At 41.4% G+C, this 20,851-nt stretch overlaps 1 protein-coding gene across 2 annotated transcripts in view; it reads left to right on the forward strand.

The window, feature by feature from the left end:
• Window positions 1-20,851, forward strand: part of LOC124795250 (condensin-2 complex subunit G2-like) — a 296,139-nt gene that overhangs the window by 50,378 nt on the left and 224,910 nt on the right. For both annotated transcript variants that reach the window (XM_047259188.1, XM_047259187.1), the window contains exons 5-6: window positions 2,149-2,271; window positions 16,963-17,136. In XM_047259188.1, coding sequence (XP_047115144.1) covers window positions 2,149-2,271; window positions 16,963-17,136 — 297 coding nt within the window. The remainder of the gene's footprint in view (window positions 1-2,148; window positions 2,272-16,962; window positions 17,137-20,851) is intronic.

The raw sequence follows: 20,851 nt of genomic DNA on the forward strand, positions 1-20,851 counted from the left end.
ATTCCATGCAACGGAGGGTGGATGCATGTATCCTCGCTAACGGAGGACATTTTGAACACTTCCTGTAACAAAGTGTTTGAAGTCATGCTGGTACGTTCTGTTGCTGTGTGTTTCCATTCCATGATTAATGTGATTTGAAGAGAAGTAATAAAATGAGCTCTAACATGGAAAGTAAGCGTTTCCGGACACATGTCCACATAACATATTTTCTCTCTTTGTGTTTGAGGAATGTTTCCTGAAAGTTTGGCCGTACCTTTTTGTAACACCCTGTATTCCTAGAGCCATCATGTAAAGCCAGTTCTTCGAACTTTGTTAATAGAGTTTCTCAGGATAGTATGTGTCTACGAGTATATTCAAGAGTCTTCCACTTCTGTTCCTTCTATATCTCTTGACACTCTCCCACGGGGGAGACGAATTGCACTGCATGCTTCTAAAGTATTCCATGTCAGTTGTATACAAGGAATATATTTTTATACAAATAATACAAATATTGAGTCAAGTATATACAAAGTTTGGTTGAAACTGGTCCAGACATTACTGGATTGTTTTTCTATGCCACCCTGTTTTACACAGTGCTTCTTTTCAGATCCTAAACTATATTAGTACCAAGTTTAGTTGAAATCGATCCAGTGGTTTAGGAGGAGATGGGGAACATATATATATAAATTTTATAATGTGTGTAAATATAGTTAAAAATCTGTGAGCCTGTTACATTATTTTTATCACATAGCTATTTGGATGTGTGCACTATGTGGTCTGGTAGTTTTCTGTCTTTGACAAAATTTTCCTATTACTTTTTCATGCGTTATAGTTATTCCAGTTATAGCAACTGGGGCCTGTTTTGAACGTAACAGCATCATCCTTTTTCTGGACTTGCAAAGCAATGTCACCACATGATAAATTATTATAAACATCATTATTTCTTTTTATGATTTTTAAGTTTTGTAAACGCATAATCACAGTGCAATATATCTTTTTGTTAAACCTAAAACTGTAGCAAGAACATTACTGTACTCCCACACTGTATGACGTACATCCAGTGAATCAATGGCATAAGACCTTAGTGAGTTGCTACCACAACCAGTTCCTTGCTACCTACCAGTGAATGTTAGCTCTGTTGCTCTCAGCTGCCTGGTTGTTCATGCAAATCAACAAGTAGCTAACTTTTTCTGTGGATGCAGGTAAACTGTTACATTGATGATGTAAAGTGATTATAGAAAGTTATATTTATTCAGCACCGAATCCTCTGTGAGTGGCTGTATACAATGCAGATGTCGAAACACTCTCAGTAGCATTCTGAACATGTAATCTTCCAGATTATAATTAATTAAAAATGTAGGAAGACCTGACACTGATTTGCAACTTCTAACTAATCTATGCACTTAACTTTGGTACCGGACTTAATAATTATGATGTAGTAAGCTCTACCCCTCTTCTCAGTGTACTCGCATCAGTCTGAGCAGTGGCTTCCGACTTCCGTTGTACGTGCTTCAAATCTTGATTAACAGTTGTTATATTTTCCTGTATGTTCGAGACTGATCGTTTCTTATTACAAAAGTCATTCTTCGTTAACAGTAATATACTAATGTGTGCGTATTATTGTGGCATGACAAATAAATAGTTTGCCTTGAGATTGATAACTTTAATGTTTATTGACCTTCATTATTAATTAACAGTAATGATTAGTGTTTTGGCACCTACATATTTACCTCTTTCCTACCATAGTGCAGCCAGTGTTCACTGTTTCTACTTTGCTTCAGGTATCCCCTTACGATATCTGATAAAATGTACTGAATGGATGAAGTAAAGAAAAGATGTCATTTACATAATGGAGCTGCAACAATAGGTTTACATTTGCCTGATAGCCCTGCAAGTAGAATACAAACAATCTATTCCTCTTTAGCTTAAAGAGTTCGAGCCACTGAGCCCACCCCTGTCAGTGTTAGCCAACCATACTTCGGGGGGGGGGGGGGGGGGGGGAGAGAGAGAGAGAGAGAGAGAGAGAGAGAGAGAGAGAGAGAGTTTGACTAATGAATTCTGCTGTATCTCTGAATAGTGTACAACTTTTAGTTTAACTTTTATTGTCTTGATGCTATATTTTAATTCTTTCCCTGAAAATAATTTTACATTTATTTCTTTCCATTTTAGATAAAGCAGAAAATTGTCAAACTCTCAGAAGAGTGGTGCAGAAGAAAGCTGCTACTGTACAATTCAGCAATTGTTGTTACATTTGAATACCTTTTTGAAGTCTCCTTAAAGAAAGGAGCTACGGTAAGTCAATTTATTTACCAATTAGTATGCCCTTATGTTCATCTTCGTCTACATCTGTAGTGTGTAAATCACTGTAAAGTGTGGGGCAGAGGGCACATCCCATTCTACCAAATATTAGGCTTCTTCCTGTATCATTCACATATGGAGCATGGGAAGAATGAGTGTTTAAATACCTCTTTGCATGCTGTAATTAATCTAATCTTTTCCTCACAATCCTTAAAGGAGCAATATGTAAGGGGTTGCGATGTATGTTCTTAGACTCATCCTTTAGAGCCATTTCTTGAAACTTTGTAAGTAAGCTTTCTTGGATTTGCTTACGTATATTTTCAAGAGTCTGTCAGCAACCCTGTGATGTTATCCCATGGATCAAACAAACCTGGCATTATTCATGCCGACCTTCTCTGTACATGTTCAGTATCTCCTGTTAATCTTATTTGGTAGTCTTATTTGAGCTGTATTCTAGGATGATAAGGTAAGATAAGATATTTCCAGAATGAGACTTTCACTCTGCAGCGGAGTGTGTGCTGATATGAAACTTCCTGGCAGATTAAAACTGTGTGCCGGGCAGGAAGTTTCATGAGATAAGATAATTTTATTGTCATTAGGCCATTACAGCAATATACAAATTTTTGCACAATAGACAAATTTTTGTACAGCACAATCATTACATTAATAAACAGAATAATAAAGAAACTTCCTGGCAGATTAAAACTGTGTGACCGACCGAGACTCAAACTCGGGACCTTTGCCTTTCGTGGGCAAGTGCTCTACCATCTGAGCTACAGAAGCACAACTCTTGCCCGGTCCTCACAGCTTTACTTCTGCGCAAAAGTCCCGAGTTCGAGTCTCGGTCGGTCACACAGTTTTAATCTGCCAGGAAGTTTCATATCAGCGCACACTCCGCTGCAGAGTGAAAATCTCATTCTACAATAATAAAGCATTGCTGACTTACAGTTCAATGTCCCAGTCAAAGAATTCTTTTAATTCATAAAAGGGGTTGGCAACAAGCCACTTATTTAATGTTTTCCTAAATTCACACTCTGGAAGATCTTGTACTGTCTGCAGAAGCTTATTAAATAGTTTATGGCCCACTAGCTCATAGCTATTTACTGGCTTTGCTAGTCTACAGTATGATGTATATATGGACTTGTTTTTCCTTGTGTTGTGACCATGGATATTATTTCTACATTTTACTTCATGTAGGTTATTTTTTGTATAGATTAACACTTGGTATATGTACAGATTTGTAACAGTCATTATTTTGAGTTCGGCGAACAAGGGCTTACAATGTGCTTTATGCTGGGAACATGTAATGACTCTGATTGCTTTCTTCTGCAGAAGTAATATATTTTGAACATGGCTTGAGTTTCCCCAGAGAATAAGTCCATATGACACAATACTTTGGAAGAATGCAAAATACGAAGTCTTAACATAGGCTGCTGGTACATATTTTATAAGACATCTTAATAAAATAAATTACTGTAGACAGTTTGATACTAATATATTTGTGTGTTGTTCCCAGGATAATTTATTGTCTAAGTATATCCCCAAGAACTTTACATAGTGGGATCATTAACAGGGCTTTTGTCCCTTAGGCTAAATAACATTTTTTGTGTCTTGTTCTCATTCAGGAGAAAACCATTTGACTTAAACCAATATTTTGGGGTCACTTGAGCAATTTGTAGCAATTTCCTTTGTAGACTGATTGCATTTCCTTTGTCTCCTATGGATGAACCAAAATCTACCACTTTGTTTACCTACAACTGAGCCTGTGTGATTGTTCCATTTCATATATCTACAAAATGCTATACCCAGATATTTATATGAGTTGATCACTCCCAGCTGTGACTCGTTATTTCCTCAGTCTTATGATATTACGTTTTTTTTGTCTTGTGAAGAGTATAGCTTTACATTTTTGAACATTTAAAGCAAGTTGCTAATCTTTCCATCAATTTGAAATCTCGTCAAGATCTGATTGAATAGTTACACAGCTTTTTTCACACAGTACTTTATTATAGAGAACTGCATCATCTGCGAAAAGTTTCGAGGTGGCTATTAATATTGTTTGCAACATCATTAATGTACAATATGAATAGCAGTGGTCCCAAGACACATATTGGGGCACACCAGAAGTCACTTCTACTTCTATTGAGAACTCTCCATCCAAGATAACATGCTGCATCCTCCCTACCAACAAATCCTAAATCCAGTCACGTAGTTTGCTTGACACCCCTTAAGGTTGTACCTTTGATAATAAGCGTAGATGTGATACTGAGTCAAATGGTTTGCAGAAATAAAGAAATACTGCCTACACCTGACTGCCTTGATCTGTGGCTTACACGATGTCATGTGAGAAAAGTGCAAGTTGGGTTTCACGTGATCAATGTTTTCAGAAGCTGCACTAATTGGGCGCATGGAGTGGCTGCGTGGCCCCTCTCGCCAGATGTTCAAGTCCTCGTTTGGTCATGGGTGTGTGTGTTGTCCTTAGCATATGTTAGTTTAACGACGAGAGGTAATCGATACCCTGGCGGAGAATGTAATTCAGTTGCTCCAGTCCCGGATGGTACTGAGTTACGAGGGGAATGCTCCTCTGTGGCCGGACTGTGGGACTTTGGAAGGTGGTGGGAGACTGGAAATATAAGGCACGGGAGATTTGTTTTTGTACAAGGATGGGAGGATAATTACGGTCAGTGAAGGCTTCAGTGAGACCCTTGGTATATTTTGTGAGGGACTGCTCATCATTGCAGATGCGATGAACACGGGTGGCTAGGTTGTACGGAAGGGGCTTCTTGGTATGGAATGGGTGGCAGCTGTCGAATTGGAGGTATTGCTGCTGCTTAGTAGGTTTGATATGGACAGAGGTACTGATGTAGCCATCTCTGAAACCCTTGCCCTGCAGGAACTTGAGCAACATGCACAACGTCACCTCAAAAAGCTCTCCATCTTACTCACTTCCTATTCCTGCCTCAGAGTACCACTGTCTACCACTTCTACAACCACCTCCAAACCTCCCCCATGCCCCCTCATAGCTGACAAATCCTGTCTCGCAGACCTACTACATTTACCCCACCCTTCAAAACTCCCTCCCACCACCACACAGAGAACCCAGAACCTAAACACACCCGCAACACAGTTATGAACCTTTTCTCCAGACACCTCAGTCCCACAGAAGTATCAGTCCTTTCCAAAGGCCTCACCTTTTACCCCACTCCCAAAATCAACCATGCTGGACTAATTAAAGACCTTCTCTCCTTCTCCTGGTCCCTACAGTGGAAACACTTTTTCGCTACCATCCCGACCACTCAGACTCAACCAAAGACCAATATTGAACCTTGCATAACTCAGTTCACTCCTCCATCCAACCGTGATCCACCCCCACTGCCTCCAAACCACCCCCTGTTAACTTTCCAGAATTTCTTAACCTTGAACCTTGCCTCAACATCATTCCCCAAATTCCTCAACATGCAAACTAACCTTACATCCGCAGAAAGAACAGAAAGAACCGCAGTTCACCATCTAAAAACTGATCCCGACCTTATAATCCTACCTGCTGACAAAGGCTCCACCACCGTTGTTTTGAACCGCAAGGATTACGCGGCAGAAGGACTTCGTCAGCTGTTAGATACTTCCACCTACAAACCATGCCACAGTGAGTCCATTCCAGTAATCCAGCAGGATCTCCAGTCACTACTCAAATCCTTAGGCCCATCCCAGAACCTCTCCCCAGAGTACATCTCTCTACTTACCCCTACCACTCCCTGCACTCCCACCTTCTACATGCTTCCAAAAGTCCGTAAACCCAACCACCCAGGATGTCCCATTGTGGCCGGTTACTGTGCCCCTACTGAGAGAATCTCTGCTCTCGTAGACCAGCAACTTCAACCTATTACCCGGAACCTATCCTCCTATATAAAAGATACCAACAATTTCCTCGACCAACTCTCCACAATTCCTGTCCCTTTACCACACGGTGCCTTGCTCGTCACTATTGATGTCACCTCCCTGTACACTAACATTCCTAATGTGCATGGCCTTACTGCTGTCGAACACTACCTTTCCAGATGCCCTATGGATTTCAAACCAACAACCTCCTTCCTAGTTTCCATGACCAACTATATCCTCACCCACAATTACTTCTCCTTTGAAGGCATTACCTACAAACAAATCCGCAGTATGGCTATGGGCACCTGCATGGCACCATCCTCTGCTAACCTATTCATGGGCCATCTAGAGGAATCCTTCCTAAAAACCCAGAATCCTAAACCCCTTACCTGGTTCAGATTCATTGATGACATCTTTGCTATCTGGATTGAAGGTGAGGACACCTTATTCACATTCCTCCAGAACCTCAACAACTTCTCCCTCATTTGCTTCACCTGGTCCTACTCAACCCAACAAGCCACCTTCCTAAATGTTGACCTTCACCTCAGAAATGGCTACATCAGTACCACCGTCCATATCAAACCTACTAACCACCAGCAATACCTCCACTTTGACAGCTGCCACCCATCCCATACCAAGAAGTCTCTTCCGTACAGCCTAGCCACCCGTGGTCGTCGCATCTGCAGTGACGAGCAGTCCCTCTCAAAATATACCGAGGGTCTCACTGAAGCCTTCACTGACCGTAATTATCCTCCCATCCTTGTACAAAAACAAATCTCCCGTGCCTTATCTTTCCAGTCTCCCACCACCTCCCAAAGTCCCACAGTCCAACCACAGAGGAGCATTCCCCTCATAATACAGTGCCATCCGGGACTGGAGCAACTGAATTACATTCTCTGCCCGGGTTTCGATTACCTCTCGTCATGCCCTGAAATGAGAAATGTCCTGCCCACTTTCCTTCCCACCCCTCCTACTGTGGTATTCCGCCGTCCACCGAACCTACACAATATATTCGTCCATCCTTACACAACCCCTGCTCCCAATCCCTTACCTCATGGCTCATGCCCCTGTAATAGACCTAGATGCAATACCTGTCCCATACATCCTCCTACCACGAGCTATTCCAGTCCAATCACTAACATCACCTATCCCATCAAAGGCAGGGCTACCTGTGAAACCAGTCATGTGATTTACAAGCTAAGCTGCAACCTCTGTGCTGCGTTCTATGTAGGCATGACAACCAACAAGCTGTCTGTCCGCATGAATGGCCACCGACAAGCTGTGGCCAAGAAACAAGTGGACCACCCTGTTGCTGAACACGCTGCCAAACATGATATCCCTCATCTTAATGACTTGCTTCACAGCCTGTGCCATATGGATCCTTCCCACCAACACCAGCTTTTCTGAATTGCGCAGGTGGGAACTTTCCCTGCAGTACATCCTATGTTCCCGTAACCCTCCTGGCCTCAACCTTCGTTAGTCACTGTTCTCACCCACCCATCTCCCTCCCTATTCCCATCCAGCACTACACAGCCGAGTCACTGTCCTCACCCACCCATCCCCCTCCCTATTCCCATCCAGCACTACACAGCCGGCATTTCACTGCCACACCCAGTCTTTTATTTTCTCTCCTTTCCGCTGCTTACCCACTCCCCCCTCCACATCTTCTCTCATGCCCTCCGTCTAAACTGCAACACTTGACTGTCCACCACTCCCACCATTCTACCCCTTCCCCTCCCTGCCCCAGCGTCCTCCTTACCCCCATCCAGTTGCCACTCCCATCGTGCACTGGTGCTGCTGTTCGCAGTGTGGTCTTAGCTCTCTGAGACTGCAGATGCGTGTGGAAATTGTGTGTATGCAAGTGTGTATGTGTGTCTACTGCTGACAAAGGCCTTAATGGCCGAAAGTTTTAATTGCGTGAATCTTTTTATTGTGCCTATCGCGACTCAGCATCTCTGCTATACAAAGAAATTCTTGTTATATGTAAAGTCAGTCAATGCAACCAAAGTCAGCGTCCAGACACACATTGATAACACAGGCACTGAAATCCAGGGTACCACAGCAAAACCAAAACTGCTGACTCTGTTTTCAACTGTGCTTTTGCAAAGCAGGATCTTGGAGTAGTGCTCGAGTTTAATTCTCACACCTTTGCAAAGAAGGTACAGACATTAGTGTCAGTGGTGTTGAGAAACAGGTGAAATCATGTAAAATTGATAAGAGCCCCAGGGCCTGATGGAATCTGTATCAGATTCTATACGAAATTTGTGGATGACTTAGGCCTTCTTTTAGCCTTAATATTCTGCAGATCCCGCGAACAAAAAGATTTCTCAGTGGTTTGAAGAATGCACAGGTCACACCCATTTACAAGAGGCTTAATAGAAGTGCTGCACAAAACTATCCACCAGGATCATTGACCTGTTGTAAAACCTTAAAACATATATTGAACTCAAACTTTTTGAGGTATCTTGAACAGAATGACCTCCTCCATGCCAGTCAGCATGAATTCTGAAAACATTAGCAATGCGAAATTCGACTCATGTTTTTCACACCTGAAATTCTGTAAGCCAGGAATCAAGGCAGTGCGGTGAATGCAGTACTTCTGGATTTCAAAATGGCATGTGACTCAATATGACACTGACACATATCAACAAAAGTATGATTGTATGGGAGAGCAAGTGAAATTTGTTGATTGGATTGAGGATTTCTATGTAGGGAGAACACAGTATTTTGTCTTAGATGAAGAGACATTGGCAAATGTAGAATTAACTTCACGTATTTCATAGGGAAGTGTGTTGTATCCTTGCTGTTTGCATTGTAAATTAATAACCTGATTGATAAGATTAGTTGTAACCTAACTCATTTTGCAAATGATACAGGTAGCTATAATGAAACACTATCCAAAAAAAGCTGCACAAATATTCAGTCAGATTTCAAACTGGTCTAAAGATTGGCAACTTCCTTTGAATGGTCAAAAACAAAAAATGTAAAATTTTGCATTTCACTAAATGAAAAATATAATATCCTTTGACTATATATTTATTTATTTTTGTTCATCGAAGGATCATCTCACAATGGTATAGGAATTGGCTTGGTAATACAATGAAAATTATTATCTCAAAATAAAGATATATACAGAATACATAAGTGTGCTCCATGAGGATAGGACAGGTGGTTTGACCAGTGCCGTGATGAAGGAACCGTCCTTACATTTGCCTGAAGTGATTTAGGGAAACATGGAAAACTCAAATCAGGCCATCCTAGTAAATATGACGTCAGTGCCCTAACAGCTGTGCTGCTTTGTTCAGTTGGTTCTGCAATTTACGCACAATTTGCTTCTGATAACGTACAATATAAAATGTTGTTTTGCCCTTCATTGCTGCACATATTAACCTAGGAATATTGTCGCAGAAGAAGCTGAGTAGCACCTTGGTGTAGTGGTTATGATACTAAACTGTTGCATGGAGGGTTTTGAGTTCAAAACTCACCTGGACTGTACAATTTTAATTTCTATATTCGGTTCGAGTACATTCTAGAAGTATCCACAAATGTCAAGAATCATTGAACTGGAATGTTCTGTAGCTGTGTATATACTGTATGTGTTCTGGCTGGAGGCAGCTCGCTCTGCACTCTTGTGTGTGCAAGTGCTGAATAAACCTTCGTTAAGTGAAGTTAGTGTTCATAGTTCATCTAATTACACCTTCTTCTATGTGACATTATTCTGGTGGAGGCACTATGTGTTGGAACTTGTGATGACACACGTTATTGACGACACAGTGGCTCCCATCAGGCCAAGACTGAGCCGCTGTTTATGTGGCAGAAACCAGAGTTCGAGCCATGTTCAACAGATCGCAATGTATCAGAGTCAGAAGAAGAAGAGGACGTTACGATGACAGCAACTGTGTGCCACCACATGAGACATCCTTCCGGGTTCTCTGGTGACAATGGCCAAGATCCAAACAAGTGGCTGAAGGTATATGAGCATATAACCAAATTTAACAAATGGGATGACACCGTGTGTTTGGCTAACATATTTTTCTACTTGGAGGACACTACCAAGTAATGGTATGAGAACAACGAGGAGAAGTTTACAAGCTGGGAAGTATTCCAGGTGGAACTGCGCTAATATTTCGGCGACACAAAACGACTGAAGTGCAAGGCTGAACATAAAATAAAGTTCAGGGCACAGCGTCCAGGAGAAACTACAGCATCATACTTTCTAGATGTCTTGGAGCTGTGTAAAATAGTGGATCCTAGAATGAAGGAGGAAGATAAGGTTTCACATCTCATGAAGGGTGTTGCTGAGGACATGTATCAAGCTCTGCTCCTGAAGGAGGTTTCGACAGCAGATGACTTCATAAAATGGCGCCAGTATATCAAGACAATGCATCAGAAAAGAAATACACGCAAGAAGTTTGAACGGCTTCCAAATGTATCGATGTCTGTGATGGGGGAAGCAACTGATTTTACAAGTGTTCTTTGTCACATAGTGAGAGAGGAAGTTTAGAAGGCACTTGGATTGCAAGGCGAGCAAAAATCCGAGACGCTTCAAGAGGTCATAAGAGAGGAAGTGGAACAGACATTGAATCCAATCTCTTGTCCTTCATTTCCCTTTAAAATGTTTAAAAAATCGAGACACAGGTGGAGTTGCGTTCCTACAATGCCGCATAAGGAACCTGTTTGGGCACCAAGGAAGACTGACGTCTGGAGGACCCAGGACAACCAACCAGTATGTTTCCACTGCAGATGACTGGGACATGTGATGTGCTATTGTCAAGAAAGGTGGTGGATATTTGATGACGCCCTCGCCAGAAGACAGCAGACCGATCTTAGCCGACGCCAACTCTGGGATGACGAAGGTGAACAAGAAGATGTGGGTGCAGGACGACGTAGGTCACCATCGCTGCAAGCTAGCCGCTGGAGAGGAAGCTCCCCAACATGCCGATCAAGGTCTCCATCGCCATTTAGAAGCTCCAGCTGATCAGCTAGCCGCCGCAACCTGGAAAACTAAAGGGTGCGACCTTTCTTGGAGGTGAGGCCGCTGAAGAGAAAAATGCTCTGCCATCGATCACTACAAAAATGACAGGAAACTACATTGATATCCTCATGGGTGGCCAACCAGCCCAAGCTCTTGTGGACTCTGGAGCATCATATTCAGTCATTTCAGAGAAGTACCGTCGCCAGTTGCAGAAAACCGTATTCGTCGATAACAAAACATCTCTGCTGAAGGTGGCTAATGGGAAATATGTAAAACCTACAGGAAGATGTACCATTCGTGTGGGTTAAGTGGCCATACACAGCCCTTAGAGTTCATCATTTTACAAAAGTATAGTCATGACGTCATTCTCGGATGGGACTTTTTAAAAGCTTCTCAGGCAATTATAGATTGTGGTCACTCAAAGATTATGCTAGACGAGATGAGATACTGTGGACAGGAAGATGCGCATCCGAGTGTGTGGAGACTGTGTGCTGGATGAAGTGATCACTCCTGCACTAGAAAGGTAACTGTCATGTGTCATGCCGTGCATCAACCCATGGATCTTGTAGTGGAATTAGAGATACATACCACTGAAGAATAACTTGGTCATCCTAGTCCTTCCAAGACGCATATGCGTAGCAAATGCTTAGCCATTAATTGAAGAACAGCTGAATGTCATAGAAACCTCCCATGCTGAGTTTGGGCAAATTTAGTGCTACCACTATGAGACAAGATCTTCTAGCTCGACTATCACCAGATCTCGCTAAGAAACAACAGAAGAAGCTACTTGCCATTCTTCAAGAGTTCTCTGAATGCTTCAATCCACAGGTGAAGAGCAAATTAAACAAATCGACAGTGAAGCACTGGAGACTATCAACCAACAAGCCGGAGAGCCTACTGTGTGTAAGCAACGGAACGTCGAATAATTCACGATGAGGTAGAGAAAATGATGACATCATTCAGCCTTCGCAGAGCCCATGGTCATTACCAGTGGTCCTCATCAGGAAGAAGGATGGCAGTTGGTGCTTTTGTGTTGATTACAGGAACCTTAATAAGATAACTAAAAAGGACGTTCACCCTCTTCCACGAATTGACGATACACTAGATTGTCTGAAGGTGGATAAGTTTTTCTCAGCCATGTACATCTACTCGGGATACTGGCAAATTGAAGTAAATGGGGTTGATCATGAGAAAACTGCATTCATCACCCCTGAGGGTCTGTATGAGTTTAAGGTAATGCCGTTTGGTTTGTGTAATGCACCAGCAACTTTTGAACGGATGATGGATAATCTTCTACGTCACCTGAAGTGGACAATGTGTCTTTGTTATTTAGATGACATTATAGTGTTCTCAGAGACATTTGATGAACATATAAAAAGACTGAGGGCCGTTCTTAAGTGTCTCCAACAAGGCGGACTGAAACTTACTCCAAGAAAGTGTCTCTTTGGAGCAAAAGAAATCAAAACACATGGACACCTTGTGTCAAATGAAGGTGTGTGGCCAGACCCAGTAAAGGTGAGATTTATAATGGAATTTCCTATTTCTAAAAGTATTAGAGATGTGAGAAGCTTCCTCGGATTATGTTCTTATTACCATTGTTTTATCAAAGACTTTTGTATCAAAGCCAAGAGTTGTTAAAAGCCGATGCTAAATTTATCTGGGGTGGTGCTCAACAAGATAGCTGCAAAAAGCTCTGACGACTGACCCAGTACTTGGTCTCTATGATGAGAGAGCATCTACAGAACTACACGCAGATGCCAGTGGGTATGGGATTGGTGCTGTTCTGGTGCAAATTTCGGATGGAAAAGAGAAGGTTATAGCCTATGCATCCAGGACACTTACAAAAGCCGAGAGAAACTACTCAATTATAGAAAGAGAATGTCTTTCTGTGATCTGGGCCATGTGCAAATTTTGACAGTATCTCTATGGAAGGCCATTCAAAGTTGTTATAGACCATCATTCCTTTTATCGGTTGACAGGTCTTAAGGATCCAACAGGATGACTCACCAGGTGGGCACCATGACTTCAAGAGTATGGCATTACCATAGTGTACAAAAGTGGAAAAAAACACCAAGATGCCGACTGTCTCTCAAGAAACCCTGTGCAAGACCTTCAAGACTTTGATGAAGATGGTGACTGTCTCACTGCACTCCAGGATCTCTCGGCTGAGCAGAAGTAGGACGCTTGCCTTAAATCGGTCAGAGGATGTGGAAGAACAATTTAAGGTAGTTAATGGATTACTTTGCAAGAAAAACTTTGATCTGTGGCTACCAGTGATTCCTAAAAACTTGCGCTTAGATGTTCTACAGAAATTCCATGACACACCTGAGGCTGGACATTTAGGATTTATTAAGACATACGATAGTATCCGCAAGAGTTTTTTCTGGCCAGGTTTATTTAGGAGTTTCTGTCACTACATGTCGCGCTGTCGAGAGTGCCAGAGGAGAAAGGCAGTTCCTCAGAAACCACCTGGCCAACCATACTAATTCCACCAGCTGACACGCCTTTTCAGCATGTTAGGATTGACCTCCTCAGATGATTTCCAACATCTGGTAGTGGCAATAGATGGATTATTGTTTGCACTGATTATCTGACACCCTACGCCATTACATTGTATTAAAAATTGTGCCCCAAGGTCATTAATTACGGATCGAGGGAAAGAGATAAACCGTTGGTGCAACATTACTCATAACATGACGACTGCCTAGCATCCGCAAACTAGCGGGCTTCCTGAATGCCTTAATAAGACCTTGGCTGACATGCTATCTATGTTCATCATTGTTGAGCAGAGCAACTGGGATGAGGTGCTACCTTTCGTGACATTTGCTTACAACACTGCCAAACAGGACAACACAGGACTTACACAATTTTTCCTGGTGCATGGGCGTGAGGCAACTACGCCGATGGACACTGTGTTTACATTACATCCTGATGACGTGGACAATAACATTGGCCAGGTTTTAACCAGAGCTGAGGAAGCTTGGCAGTTAGCTTGACTCTGCACGCTGCAGGCTCAAGAAAACGATTGCCGAAGGTATGACACGAGCCACCGTCCTGTTGTCTACCAGCCTGGTGACCTAATCTGGATCTTCAGTCCTGTTCAGAAGGTTGGTCTCTCTGAGAAGCTCCTCAGGTGGTACTTGGACCTTATATGGTTGTAAGACAGTTGTCTTATGTTACTTATGATGTTGAAGATTTCGACCCCAACACAAGATGACGAAAGATCAGAGGTACAGTTCACGTCCTTCAAACGAAGCCCAATAAGGATCCTGCAATCCAGGGTAAATTTGACACTCCAGCGATGGGCAACAAGCAGAAAGGTGACGAAGAGTGTAGCGGCAAAAGAAGTTCTAAGAAGATCACCACCAGGGCGAGCATCAGTCATCGGGAGTCGGAGTATGCAGGACCGATGACTCGTTCCTGGACTAGGAGGACGTAACACCGAGACGCTGTTCTCTTAAGGAGGTAGCAATGTCGCAGAAGAAGCTGAGTAGCAACGTGGTGTAATGGTTATGATACTAAACTATTGCATGTAGGGTCATGAGTTCAAAACTCACCTGGACTGTACAATTTTAATTTCTATATTCGGTTCAAGTACATTCGAGAAGTATCCACAAATGTCAAGAATCATTGTACTGGAAAGTTCTGTAGCTGTATATGTACTGTATGTGTTCTGGTCGGAGGCAGTTCACTCCGTGCTCTTGTATGTGCAAGTGCTGAATAAACCTTCGTTAAGTGAAGTTAGTGTTCATAATTCATCTTATTAGACCTTCTTCTTTGTGACAATGTACCACAGCATCCCACATAGGGATTGTGAAGACAAGATGAGACTAATTACAGCAGTCGATAAATTTAGGCTGTAATTCTTGCTGCCCTCTGTAAGTGAATGGAATAGGAAGAAACTGTAATGCTTGGTAAAATGCCTGGGTGTGTCAAATTCTGCTGTACTGTTCAAAGTGGTCTACGGAATGTAGACGTTGGTGTTGCAGTAAAAATTGAAAGAGTTCATGTAAATATCTTTACAGGATAAATAAGCTGATATTATGAAAACTCTAACTCTATGTGTTGTTTGTTTTTACACATGACTGTAAAAAGTGCACCATTTTTAAATAAAATGAGTAAGACTGTGTGTTCAGTTTCAATTCAGATAGTTTGTGGATTTTAGGCTGATTAAATGCGTTCAACGATAGTGAGGCTTTGGCACAATAGACAAGAGATTCTTAAAATGAGATTAATAATTGGATGAAACTTCAGTTGAAATGCCAGTGAAATCCTTAAGTAAACTTGAATTCTTGGAAAGTCAATGTTATTGGCTATAATGACACTTTGATGCTTAACAATAGGGTGGAACCCTCGGCAAGTCAAGTTTCATGCCAACATTATTGACTATACAGACACTCTGATGCAGAGCTTGAATCTGTGTGATTGTAGTAATATTTATTTGAGTTTAGGATGTACAGGCAACTAACTTTATAAGGGGGGGAGGGGGTAATCAGCAGGTTGTTAACGATGCGACAGACCCACAGAAAGAAATTAGAACAAAAAGGGGTAAGTCCTTTGCCAGTGAAGAAATATGGGAAAAGGGAGGAGGGGGCAGAAGAACTGTTTGGGAATAAATAGAATAATTTGGTGACTGGATAGGATCCTTTTATATGTAATTCCAAATGTTCTGTCCTCCCTGACAATGTTTCTTCAATGTCATTGTGTGAGTATATTCATTTGTAAGTACTAAATTTCTTTTATATAACAGACTACTTAAAAAATGTGCCAATTATATCCTCTCTGTCCAGTATGTGTGCACATGGAAATGAGAGGTTACATGACATGTGGTTTGATGACGACGGGTCCTGTTGCTGAAATACAGTAATTAACACCTTTTTCAGGTGCCTGTCCATAATTGTGCTTCCTCTGCGTGTTCCATGGCCATCTATCCTCATACCCTATGTTTATATGTTTCATCTTGGATTTAATATTATTATATAAGGTATTAAGCGTTAATGAAACAAAACACTGTATGAATTTTTTGTGTATGTAATTGCAGTGTACAGAATCTCTGAGGAAAATAGTAAAACAGATCCCACGAAACCGACAAAACTGCAATGCATTAAGGTACCATAAGCTACTTTTAAGTTTCTTATGTGCACAGACACCAGTTCCATTTGTGGTTCACATTATTTACTTATATAAAAACAAAGATGATGTGACTTACCAAATGAAAGTGCTGGCAGGTCGATAGACACACAAACAAACACAAACATACACACAAAATTCAAGCTTTCGCAACAAACTGTTGCCTCATCAGGAAAGAGGGAAGGAGAGGGAAAGACGAAAGGATGTGGGTTTTAAGGGAGAGGGTAAGGAGTCATTCCAATCCCGGGAGCGGAAAGACTTACCTTAGGGGGAAAAAAGGAAGGGTATACACTCGCGCGCACCCACATATCCATCCACACATATACAGACACAAGCAGAGAAAGAATACTAGAAATATTTAAGCTTTTGAATGAAGTCCTTCCTCAGAAGTAGAACTCTCACACCAGTACTCACACACATATGACTGCTCATGTCAGACACAATCACAGTCAGGTGGAACAGTGGCTATGTGTATATGAGTTATTATTGTGTAGGCTAAATGTGTGAGACTTCTACTTCTGAGGAAAGACTGTGTCAGAAAACTTAAATATTTGTAGTATTCATTTTGTTGTGAGACACTGCCTGCTCTGTGTGGTGAGTAGCAATCTAACGTTTCCATATTGTTGTTATTCCATCCTAAACTTTCCATTGTTTCACATTTAGTTCTAATGCAGATGATTACTAATTTTACTGATGTTCAATAGAAAGCTGATGTACGGCGGGCATGTGGGCTTCGTAGTGCTGTGAAGCTGGAAAGTAATATTGCAAAGAATCGTCAACTATTTTTGGATGCCATGAGAAACATAAATTATTTGACAACTAAAGAAGGATGCAAATTTCTAGCATTAGTGTTGACTATGGATGAAGAACTGACTAAGGTAATTTGATTTTACATTTGGTATCTTTATTTCATGTTATTTAAAGTGAATGCTACTGAGTGAGGTACATGTGATGTTACAGTTCAACAAAGGCGACCTGTTCTTGGACAGTCGATTGTGTTTGTTTTGTGTTATTTGACTTATTATGTTTAAGTGAGATTTGTTTTTCAAGCTGTGTTGTGAAATTTTCTCTTCGCATTTACAAACAGGAAAGACTTTTGTTTCATTTTGTGTCTTATTGAATCTGAGATCTGGTTTCATCCTTGCCTGGGAAATGTGCCCGTAAGCAGTTCACCAAAAACTAATTCAAGAAAGTTGGAAAAAATATTTATATCAAGACAATAACTGCTGAAAATCTCTGTGTAGAAGTGAATGAAGCTCTGTGGCTGGATTTGGGATCTGTTTTGCAGTTTTTTAGAGTTTCCAACAAATGTGCAAAAATTAGAAATAAAACATTAGTGAAGAAAATTGGTTCAATTTAATAGACAACATTTAATATGGATACTCGGATGATGCACAAAGTTTCAGGATGTTGCGCATGAAGAGAGAAGTAAGACAAATGTGTTCAGAAAGTTGTAAGGCTGCTCACATGTTCACTGGCCAAACTGTAAATAAACATACTAAAATTGTGACATTAAAAAGCTGAAAATGTCAAAGAAGAATGGAGAGGAGCACTCAAACAAAAGCTGTCTACCTCGGAAACTCGAATGGTTTCATCTTTACGTACAACTATTTGCATGCCGCCCACTCATAAATAATAGACTTCTTTAGAACCACCCCCCTGTGTAAAAGAAGTTATTCCTTATTCAGAAAATGTGAAAATTGGTAATAAGCGTTTCTTTGTCATCAATGATTTGATTCATACTGGCTTCAGAATGTGCTTACTGATAAAATGAGTGTGACTTTGGACTATCTTCGGTGTTAACCATTGGTACTTTCTGTGCAATCTATCACTTACAATTTGCTGGTGAAACATTTGTTTGACAATGGAAGGGGTAGTTGATTTTAACCAAAATATCAAATGAACATCAAGTGAGTCAGTGACAAATTTCTTCCACAGTTTGTTTCCAAACACACAGATGTCACCTATTGTTACCAAGGAGATGTTCCCAGACTTTGTTCACAGTAAGGTTATTCATATCATTTCTGATTTTCCTGATGCTATTGACATATTAAATAAAAAAACCTGAAAAATTGATTAATTTTTATTTTAACATGACAATTGAAGTTACATTCCTCACTTTTATGGGTTATAGGTTGTAGGTGCAAAATCTTGTAGTGCTCTGTACTGTATTATATTTTATTATTTCTCTATTCTGGGGCCAAATATTCCCAAGTCAGACTAATAGTTAATTAAAAGGGTATTTCTACCAGATGAAAATGGAAGCCAGTGTCAACATGTATGCAGGCTATTTGCTTGTGGTGGACTAGTATGCAGTTGACAATACCTATACCCACTTGAAGAGATGGTTTAATCTTCTTAAAGTTTCTTTATTGAAAGGTGCAAACACCTTCAATATATTTCGATGACGATGCCTTCTTCCAACCTGTTATGAAGAGTCAGGTGTGTATCTGTGTTATGTGGATGACTGTAATGACTGCTTATACAGTATGTACTGCTATTATGCAGTGTAGTGTTGGGGTCGTGCTGTTATGAATGAAGGGAAGGGAAAGAGTGAAACACAGTGCTGGCACGTAGCATAACCTTCTTGAATAGCACCTACGGTGCCACCAAGTTTAATGTCTCCATCTGATGGTTAGCTCACCATCAACAGTGTCACATGCTCTCACTTCTTGAGACACTGTGGAGAGCCTTGGAATTTTGTCCAGGACATTGGCGCAAAGACTGGTGATCAGGAAATTTATGCCACCACCTCTCCGTCCATTGTCAGGGGGACTCAAATCGGCATACCTCTGAGTTGTGCACCGCGTCACAAGGGTGTGGTAGTGACCTCAGCGACAAAGACACATGACATAGATGCTTGTTGTTGTTGTTGTTGTGGTCTTCAGTCCTGAGACTGGTTTGATGCAGCTCTCCATGCTACTCTATCCTGTGCAAGCTTCTTCATCTCCCAGTACCTACTGCAACCTACATCCTTCTGAATCTGCTTAGTGTTTTGATCTCTTGGTCTTCCTCTACGATTTTTACCCTCCACGCTGCCCTCCAATGCTAAATTTGTGATCCCTTGATGCCTCAAAACATGTCCTACCAACCGATCCCTTCTTCTAGTCAAGTTGTGCCACAAACTTCTCTTCTCCTCAGTCCTATTCAATACCTCCTCATTAGTTACGTGATCTACCCACCTTATCTTCAGCATTCTTCTGTAGCACCACATTTCGAAAGCTTCTATTCTCTTCCTGTCCAAACTGGTTATCGTCCATGTTTCACTTCCATACATGGCTACACTCCATACAAATACTTTCAGAAACGACTTCCTGACACTTAAATCTATACTCGATGTTAACAAATTTCTCTTCTTCAGAAACGATTTCCTTGCCATTGCCAGTCTACATTTTATATCCTCTCTACTTCGACCATCATCAGTTATTTTACTCCCTAAATAGCAAAACTCCTTTACTACTTTAAGTGTCTCATTTCCTAATCTAATCCCCTCAGCATCACCCGATTTAATTTGACTACATTCCATTATCCTCGTTTTGCTTTTGTTGATGTTCATCTTATATCCTCCTTTCAAGACACTGTCCATTCCGTTCAACTGCTCTTCCAAGTCCTTTGCTGTCTCTGACAGAATTACAATGTCATCGGCGAACCTCAAAGTTTTTATTTCTTCTCCATGGATTTTAATACCTACTCCGAATTTTTCTTTTGTTTCCTTTACTGCTTGCTCAATATACAGATGCTTAGTAAATGTAAAATTGAAGGTAGGCAAACATCTTACATGATTTCTTAAATTATGTCACTGTACAGAACTGATGTTAAGCAGTAACCATTATGGGCTTTTGTGTGGTGTCCTCTGTCACAGCTAACACAGAAGTTTTGATCTTATTGCACTTTTGATTTGCCTTTATATTATGTTGATATTAATACATTATCAGTGGTCACTACTAAGCCTCTGTCATTTACATTCTGAGGGGCTGTGTTAGGTGGAGTGGGGTGAAAGCGGGAGGGTGGATTGGCGAAGAGTAGCTGACAGCTGGAAGGAAGAGGCAGCATATACACAGGCAAGTAGTGCGAAGTAGAGGTGCAGCTGGTACATGAGACAGGAATGCGGCACTGGAGAGTTTGTTGTGGCTGCATGCAGGGGGGAGTTATGCACAACGCATGATGATATGGGGGAGGGGATTGGGAAGGGGGGAAAGACTGGGGGAAGGAGAAGAGGATGTGAGTGCTGGATGAGTGAAGTTAGGGCCCTGGAGCAGGGATAGTGGTGGATGTGAGGCAGGGGGCTTGTAGGAACAGAGGCTAGGAGGATTACAGGATCAAAGTATCTGTTGCAAAGACTTATTCAGAGAAGTTTGTGTTTGGAGTGACGGATCCAGGTGACAAATATTGTGAAACAGTTGTTGAACTTGAGCATGTTGGGCATATTAGAGTGCTCCTCCATGGGGTGATCAACTCTGCTCTTGGCTACAGTCACTCATTTGAGTGGGCAGCTGGTTGGTAGTCAAGCCCACAAGAAAATACTGTGCAGAAATTACAGCAGAGATGGTATATGAAATGACTGCTTTCACAGGTGGTCCTGTCTCTGTATGG

This window comes from Schistocerca piceifrons, chromosome 4 (assembly GCF_021461385.2).
Source record: "Schistocerca piceifrons isolate TAMUIC-IGC-003096 chromosome 4, iqSchPice1.1, whole genome shotgun sequence".
NCBI lineage: Eukaryota > Metazoa > Arthropoda > Insecta > Orthoptera > Acrididae > Schistocerca > Schistocerca piceifrons.